This window comes from Rhyacophila brunnea, unplaced genomic scaffold, assembly GCF_057557595.1.
Source record: "Rhyacophila brunnea isolate RB1 unplaced genomic scaffold, BYU_Rbru_1.0 scaffold_6, whole genome shotgun sequence".
Taxonomy (NCBI): domain Eukaryota; kingdom Metazoa; phylum Arthropoda; class Insecta; order Trichoptera; family Rhyacophilidae; genus Rhyacophila; species Rhyacophila brunnea.
This window is the reverse complement of record NW_028233276.1, coordinates 24016444-24025942: the sequence shown is the minus strand read 5'-3', so window position 1 is coordinate 24025942 and position 9499 is coordinate 24016444. Positions and strand designations below refer to the sequence as shown.

The window sequence follows — 9499 nt, the reverse complement described above, 5'->3', positions numbered from 1 at the left end:
CCTTTCGACGTCCTTGGTGACCAGAAACGACACGTGCAGATTTACGAATAATTAGTCTGATATTTTGTTAGTAATGTAACAATACAACACATTTATTAGATATTGGACTAATGAAAGGATGATAAAAATAATGTATAAAAAAAATGAGGCGGCATTTTGGCGTGGCCTAGGGGCGGCATTTTATCTGGGGACGTCACTGCCCCTGGGTGCGCCACTGAGTACGCCCAAAATACTAATTTTGAATATCGGAAAAATTATGTCAAAAGTACGAAAATTTCGACATTTCTGTTCGATAAATTGGTGCAAATTACTATAATTTCGCAATATAAGAAGATTTGGAGAACTTGGAAAAAAATTGCTCGAAAAACGTAAAAAATCTCTTGACTTTTGTTTAAAATGAAATTTATTGAATTCTTTGGCAAAAATTTTTGGTCGGAAGACGTAGGTACCTAAATAAAAATGGGTCTGGTTTCTGAGAAACAAAAACCTATACATTTTTAACAGAATATGACAACGCATACTATATTTTTTCCCCAAATACTATAATTTTGGAGGCTCTGTACTATAATTCTACTTTGAAAAGATGGCAGCACTGGACTCATATATTAGTGTATGATTTGTCTATGGAACCTAGAGCGCCGATAAGTTGACGTTTAAATCTGTCAGTTTAATAATAATATCGTAAATAGTTGAAATTGATATTTATTTGAATGAAACATGTGAGTACATTACATAAACCATGGCCCCAAAACAACAAGCGAAACCATAATATAATTGGACCTCTTCGATGGTAATAAGTGAGCTGTATAATTGGATTGTAAGTTTGGTCATTTCTATTATTTACGTGAATTATAATATGTACGAATATAGAGAATATTTTCTTCGTGAGGTTATAAAGTGATCATAAATCAGTATTGTTTATAATCAAGATTGATCTATTTAAGTGTATAGTGCATTTGTGATTTTCAATTTGGTTGAATGAATGGAAGAAAAACATGACTGTTATTCGATGAAATATTTTTTCGTATTGATATTTAATGAAGTTATTAGTGTGATAGGACGAACATTTAACCCACAATTTAAGACATAGATCAGTAAAATGATATTAATCCACGTAAAATTATATGGGAAACGTTGTTTGAGAATGATACACTCTGGTAAAAAATATGTTCCTACAATTATATTAGGAAAATATACCTATATGCCTGTTTCAAAATCAATACTTAAAACACTTTTTCACTTCCATTACCTCCTATGTATGCAATAAAATTCCAATCACAATAAATAAATTATTATATAAATAGCAGTGGCTTACGGTGATGCCAAGCAGGCTCTTCATTATAAGTGGTTTTGTAAGATCCCACATAAATAGTGCACAATTAACTTTGTCAGTCATACGTATCTGTTTTCATTGAACTAAGATTACAGTTTACAGATGATGTTGGTTAGTTTTTAAAATTCAACAACCAAGCCATAGTCAAAAAATGTTCATTTATCTTAAATTATGTCATTATATCGTAAATAATTTTGGATATATTATAGAGAGAATAATGTTTTTTATCTATTATGGTTTGGTCAGGCAGGGCTAATGAATTTAAAAAAACTAACCAACACCATGTGTACTATGTGTTGTTAATTCAACGAAAACAAATAAGTATGAATGAAAAAATGGGCACTATTTTGTTGGATCATCCATAGCATACCAAAACTATTATGTTTTAGCTTAGGCAGGGTTTAATTGAATTTTACAAATTAACCAACACCATCTGAAAATAATTGTATTCTTAAGTAGTTCAATAAAAATAAATCTGTATGACTGATAAAGTATAGCGTGCACTATTTATGTCGGATATAAACAGCCTACCTCCACCTTTCGCCACTGGTATTTATATACCGAGAATTTATGTGGAATATATGTATGTATTTAGGAAAATAACACTATTTATAATTGATATAAGTTACAAAAACTATTTCTATTTTTATACACCAAACCATTTTGATTTTGTAAAAAAGTAAATAAAATTATTACTTATAGGTATAAATATATCATATGAATGAAACTAATAGCACATAATGAATAAATGTAATTTCACACATAATAATTGCATGCGTATCACACTGTCACTATGGCCGGCCGGACCGCGTGAACAATTTGTACGTGCATCAAATTCTTCCATCCATATGTGCAACACCCGAGCATCCGCGGATCAAAAGTTTTGCATGAAGAAAGCGCATACGTTAATGTGTTTTATAGCTATACTGCATGCGGCCGTGGCGATGTGCACTTGCACATTAGCATTTTGTAGAATGTACGGCTGTAAACGTTGTGTTGACAGATTTTATTCATGTCTCGTCAATACGACATCACAATTAGTACAACACAAAATAGGTTTAATATTTATAGATAATACTTATCTTTACATATTATAATCACTGTATAATATTATTATGATAATATTTGCTTATTTCTACATTTTATACTAAATGAATGTTTCTAATCTTATGGATTTAACTACATATTGGATGGATGGAATATATTTTTAATGGATAAAATAATTTAGGAATGCACCATATCCACAGCATCTATAAACCGCACATCAACACTGAGACACGTCCGAGATGTATCAAGATAAATAAATAATACAGATGGATAACAGTACTATGTTCAGTTTTTTGTTCAGTATGAATCAGTAATTCTGTTTTTTTTTTATTTTAGGTCTTCAGTGGAAGCTAAATGAATTATTTGTGATGAACTGAATTAATTGACAAGTAGGCAAAATGTATTTGTTACGGAAAAAGCTACTGTTGTTGTGTTTATTTGCGGGGGTGGTTTATCTAGTATGTATTCTACTCTCTGTATTTTCTTATCCGAGCATCACTTTGGAGTATATCAGTTCCACCACCACCACTACACCGACACCTTTAATTCTTTTAATGAAATCAAAACAAAATATAACAATTGAAAAGTATGACGCGTTGAAAGTTCACTCTGATATTATGAAAAGGAAACTGTCAAAGATGACCGAAAGAATGTCATCGAGAAATCTTTACGAAAACTATTTAGCTAAAAAGATTCTGATTGACGATCGCGTTCATTTATTCTATTCGGAGTACTTAAAAAAAGTAGATAAGAAGTCAGCCAAATTCTGGAATACAAGTACACTGTCTAATCAGACCCACACTGACAATTTAGTGGAGTTGAATTTAAAAACGGCCCGAGCCGCGGGAGCCGGAGTTCTGTTTGTGATCTGCCCTCGTTTATCGGCTTCACTCATGTCTCAAACCAACCGTATTCATCAAACGCTGAGAGAGCTCTTCCGTTTGGCCCCTAAATACGGAATCAAAGTGTCCATCGCTATAAAAGAGTATCTGAAGCGCAATGTCATGTCGATTCGACGAGATATGCGAATTTTTATTTCAACTTACGGAACACAAGAGGCCATATATAAAATACAGAGAAACGGCAAAACCGAATCAAGGCCAGTGATATACGTTATTAATTCATTTGCACTGCCGGCCAGTGAATGGTTGGAAGTCTTGTCTCCGAATGGCAGATTTACAATAAGAAATACGGGAACCGATTCCATTGTATTAGGCCAGATGCAGGACGAAGAGCACACGTCCCATATCAGGCAGGCCAAGTTCGACGGTTTCTTCACATGTTGTCTGATGAACGGCGACTCCTTCGGTAGTACTTGGAAAAATTGGCAATCATTGTCAGTTTGGGCGGAGGGCCGCAGCTTGCTCTGGTCTGCGGGTATTGTTGAAGGCACAGGCGGCCTTCCGGCCGTAGGGACGGCTCTCAGGACCACACTCAGAATACAACCACGCCCCTCCTTTGTATCCTTAAGCCATATTCCGCCTATCGACGATTATGCTATACTCACTCAAACTTGGTTACGAAAATGGATCACGTCTAATATTACTGATTCAGATTTAATTTAGTAACTCTCTTCCTTAATAACCAAGTTTGATACTTAGAGTGATGTTCAAGAAAATTATTCATGGACATTGGAGTAACGCTCTAAAATTTGCTTTTATTTTACTGAACGTATTTAAAGTTTGAATTATCGAATCGTAAAGTGCATATTGTGATATGTACGCAATGCACAATGTTCTATTTTTTGAGTGTCTTCTATGTTATAATGGAAGATCGCCTCATCACCTCGACGCCTATTTTAAAAATACATATTATGTTATTTTTAATAGACATTGTTTTCCATAACAAAGGTATATATAATATACATTTTTAATACTAATTCCAGTAGTCAAACAGAATAGTAAAAAAGCAATAATAAGTCATAAACCACATTTCTCCAAATCTCAGTAGAGGTAATTAAATAAAATTTTAAATTAAATTACTATTTATATAGATTAGTTTCACCATATCTGTCTTTGTTAAATAATATTTAATTAGTAGGAATTATGTCCAAATGCGAACGGCACCCAACACAGTTATTATTAGAAATAATTATATATACCTATAAACATGTTTTGAATCAATTATTGTCATGATAAGGTAGTTGTGCATAATTGTTTTTATAAGATAGAAATAAAACTTAAAATAATGACAAGTCAATAGTCTTTTATTTATTTCTGTAACCTGTCACTCACACTATTGATAATAAATACCCAATCATTTACTTTCCTTGTTGAAATATTTCAATTTCATCAAACTTAAATAAAAACTTACCAAAGGATGGTTGACTTGGTGCTACATGATTAATTCACATGTTTTATAAAATATATATAGGTAGCAAGGGATTTGAAAAGTAAAACAGCATAATATGCCAAAACACTTTTTGATAAACTATGTTACAAACTGTGTTACAAAAAAAGAATCTACATAGTTTAACCTACATCTGCAATTATTGTGTAAAATTTGTCAATAACTGCCAAATAATTTGATCTGCGTTGCGTGATTCCACTCATTATAACGATTCCTGGCACATGGTACATGTCAAAATAAGTACAGGACAAGAAAATACTATTAGAAATCGATCGCAATATAATGAATTCGTACTAGGCGAGGTCGTGCTGAACAAGGTTTACCTGTATAATAAATACCCGATATTCACATCCCTTACACCCATGTGGCGGTAATGTCGTGGGTCCTTAGTTCGAATCTTGGGTCTGGCAAATTCACATGTTTTTTTGCAATGTGTGTTTGGATAGTATGAGCCTAATACATTAATAACACAATCACTGCTAACCTTTTAATTACCACATTTTAATTATATCTAATGGCCAATTACGCCAAATGCGCCAATCGGGGTGTTGCACCAAATGAGTTAAGCAAGTGGCAAATTTAATATCCATTTCTTGTAAAAATAAAAATCTGTTAATACAACCTATGCATTGTGGAGGCCCATGTGATTCTCTTAGGATCGAACATGGTAATGTAATGTTTTGTTCACATATAATTTTTTTTTACTATAATCTGTTTTTCACTTACATAGTATGAGTAGAAAAACTCTACTTGTGGGTTTTTATATTATGTCTTCTCTAGTCTCATTGAAAATTCACACTCTGTGTACTCAATCGTAGCTTGGAAATCTTATCAGTTGTCCCTTTCTCACATTGTACATATAGCTTTTTTCTACCCCCTACCTCAGCATTAATAATAATTGAGACGCTGAGGATTAAATTGGTACAAAAGACATTCGGATAAAATGAGTTAGAAGCAGTTTTTACACCACTGCAAACCTACCTATTTATGGGTAAAATTCGCATGTGGAACTGATATTATTACATCAAACTACTTTTGGATAGGTGCCTGTTTTTTTGGTGAATTATTTTCATTTTCTTCCTTATCTGCTTTTTGGAGCATATGGATAGGGGTATATCTAGGGGCTGGCAAATAGGGCGATCGCCCCTGGCGCTGTAGGAGCATAGATGATAACAGGAATTTTAAGAAAACTCAGTCACTAAATTGTTGTAAATGATGAATTAAAAATATTAACAAACATAAGTTACTTTACTTATAGAAACGAAACTTTCCTATTCGAAATGGACAAATGGTAGCCGCAATTGTTTCTCCACTACCGAAGTTCGCGAGTCGAAAGCAATCCTAAAGATACTTACCCAAATTGTGAAATCGCTCTTCGATTTTTCTTATCATACCAGTTACTGAGGCTTCGTGTGAACGAAGTTTTAGCAAATTAAAAATTATCTACATTCCTCCATAGGGCAAGAAAGTTTATCTGGCTTAGCTATACAGAAAATGCTATAACCGAAACACTGAGCTATGAGCGTATCATTAATGAATTTGCTTCATACAAAGTGCGAAAAGTAAAATTTTAGCATGGACATACATAATATTAATATAGTATACATATTTAGTTGAAATGTATAAATAAAATGAATAAATAAAGAATTGTAATTATGAATCGCTTTTTGTTAAAAAGTTTTCATTAAAAACCACTGGCCAGACCAGTCATGGTAATCTTGACTTTGTTGTGTCTGAGGGCCGTAACAAGGTCTTAGGTCAATTGTTATTTTCAGCAATTACGTTTTTATTGTTTTGGTGGGGTTGTGGGGGTGCAAAATCTACCCCTTGCCCTGGGCGCCAAAAGACCTTGCTAAGGGCCCTGCATACGAATACCACAGAGCGGTTTCAAAATTCACTGTTGCTTGTCAGTCTTCTTGCATCTTTCCAGGTCATGACACTATCCCTCTAGGTTCGCTATATACAACATGTGAATGGTATTTAGCGATCTTCCAGGATGTTGTAATCCGGTTGGCTTGAAATAAAGGCACGCCAAGTTGACGGAGCCAGGTCCAATAACGCTTCTTCACTTGGGACGCGGTAAAGTGCTTCCATGGTTAGCTTTTTTATCTTTTCAGTGACACCAGCGTGCCGGTATCACAGTTCACCCTCAATTTATTATTATATAAACTTTGGTACCTACTCATACTCCATGAAATCTTACTAGCGAAATACACATTAAAGTAATATTTTAATGGCTATGGTAAAATTTAATTTGTCAATAGAAGTGTTCTTTTCTGAACACAGTACAAATAATGTAAACATCAGAACGTCATAAATTTAACAGAATGAAAGCAATTGTCATCCAGTAACTAATATTATACTTATAATCATCCAGTATGTATTGCTACATTCCAATTATTTTATAAATAATCATAAAAGTCTGACTTGTGAATCTTGTCAGAGATAGGTAGCTTGTGTGATCATCAATGACATATTGTGCTTCAGCGCCAGCTAGACGATCATGCTTTACCACATGCTTACCTGCGCAAACCAGTTTGTGTCAGGAAGTCCATGTGTATGGACGGGAAAACTGTAGCTCGCGCAAACCAAAGTGTTCCATATGTTTTGCACAAACTATACCGCGCAGGCAAATCGCTGCTGTCACCGATCATGATAAATTTTGTTTATTTTGAATGAGAATATGAAACCATTTGGTCAGGAGGTGGCCTGCAGTGTTTTCTTGGGAGAAATTTAGGAACACAATTGAAATAAAACAACAATTTTCATAATATCAACATGTAATATAATATATTATGGCATATTATATGATATACAAATTCACAGACATACCATTTAGAAACATAACAAATACTATCTGACATAATACTCTACTCTTTGTCTGGTTATATGTAATTTCTAACTAATAGTAGTTTTGATATTATTATCATCAAACGGAAAATATCAGTTTTTAGGCTGTATAATTATTTATCAAACAATTAAATTTATACAGACAGGACTTGAACAATTATTTCTGAAAATAAAAGAGAATAATTATTAGATTGTATTATAAAATTAGGTAAGGGTAATTTAATGTGGACATTTTTTCTACTTTAGAAGTTGTATTGAAACAGATATGCCACTGAAGCTTCCTGAAGATTAATTTATACATAAAAAAATGTCAGGGAATTTTAACTTAATAAAGTATTAGATGCTAAAATGTATTAAAATAGCTAATAAAACTCATTTACGTAAATTTACCTTCTGTTTTTTGTCGATAAAATACATTGGAAAGTATATAGAATAACCCCAAATCCATACACCAAAGTAACTGATGTTTTCGAATCACATTAACTCAGACTCGTAATTTAAATTGGGTTCCATTTTAATCTTTAAAGGAATTTTAAATAAGGGTTACGATTATTATTGACTAGACACGTATATAGTGCAGTTAAAATAATCAAGGGTAAAAGATAGGTCAAAGATATGCTAAAATAAAATCCAAATTTAGTTTTAAATAAAGTAATGTCAATAATACTTATAACAAATCTATTAGCAGCACCGTACACAAACCACTTTGGTAGGTTACAGAAACTTCAATTTTTTAAATAACGATAGTTTTCTTTATAAATAATGAATAACAATACATAATTTATTGCTCCTTTGATCCTTAAAGGAGCTGGAATGTGTGAGAGCTCAAAATTTGTAAATCTGTAAAATAGAATACATAAAAATGTCCATTAAAAAATAAATAAAATTTGTTACTGGACAAAAAACACAACATAAATTAAGATACAAATGTGGTACATAGTTTATTTAGAATTAATACATAACTAGGCAGCATTATGGATCTATAAAGCATTGATAATATCAAATTCAAAGTATATTATCTAAATTAAATAAGCAGGATCACTAAAATATGTTTAGAATACTAAAATCACTAAAAATGTCTCAACAGCGATAGTTAAGATTGGAATAGGTAAAATCAACTAAATGGAATTATTTTACATAGGAGTTTTTCTACAGTTTTTATTTAATTACTTAACTTTGGAATTTTGTTAAAGAATTTTTCAGACTGGTGTTAGAATTAATTACTGGCAATACATTTTATCAATTTGGTTCATTGTAAAAATGAGCAGTGGTCATAGATTTAAAATTGTGATATGTTTTTTGGGTTTGAAAATTAAATGCGTATAATACTTAAATCGATCCTTCAAAATCGTTAAGATGAAATGCAGAAATATTATCTCAACGACGAAACAGACGAAATACATACTATCAATAGTTGATAGCGGTTGATTAACCTCAAATACATTTTCATCAAATTTGAGTTATACTCAACAGTTAAATAAGGCGCAGAATTTCCAGATATATAATTACCGCACCCTAAATATTATTATTTAGCATAAAAATAATAGTATATTTATTTTATAATAAATTATTATTGTAGTCATTGAATTCTATACCTTAAATCTATCACATAGAATCACAAATAGCATTTAAAACAAATTAGCAAAAAAAAAATCAATCACTACATTTTACATACCATTAAATTAATTATTGTCTCATTTCATGTTATGTGACATCTATCTATTCTATTTTCACATTATGAATTGTTATATTGTTACAATATAATGTTAACACATAAAAAGCAATTAATTTACAAATGCTTTCCGTTATTTTTGTAAAAATTAATACATTATGTAATAATATGTAAAATTGACTCATTTTCAATTAATGTTCTTTAACATTTAAAGATAATTGACTTTCACTGTTGGCAGAAGAGAAAAA

At 31.8% G+C, this 9499-nt stretch overlaps 1 protein-coding gene across 1 annotated transcript; it reads left to right on the top strand.

The window, feature by feature from the left end:
- The first annotated feature begins 629 nt into the window (after nucleotides 1-629).
- LOC147065436 (uncharacterized) lies at nucleotides 630-4577 on the top strand. Its single transcript, XM_085956739.1, has 2 exons — nucleotides 630-817; nucleotides 2717-4577. The coding sequence occupies exon 2, from the start codon at nucleotides 2779-2781 to the stop codon at nucleotides 3943-3945; it is 1167 nt and encodes a 388-aa protein (XP_085812865.1). The 5' UTR covers nucleotides 630-817; nucleotides 2717-2778; the 3' UTR covers nucleotides 3946-4577.
- Nucleotides 4578-9499: the final 4922 nt, after the last annotated feature.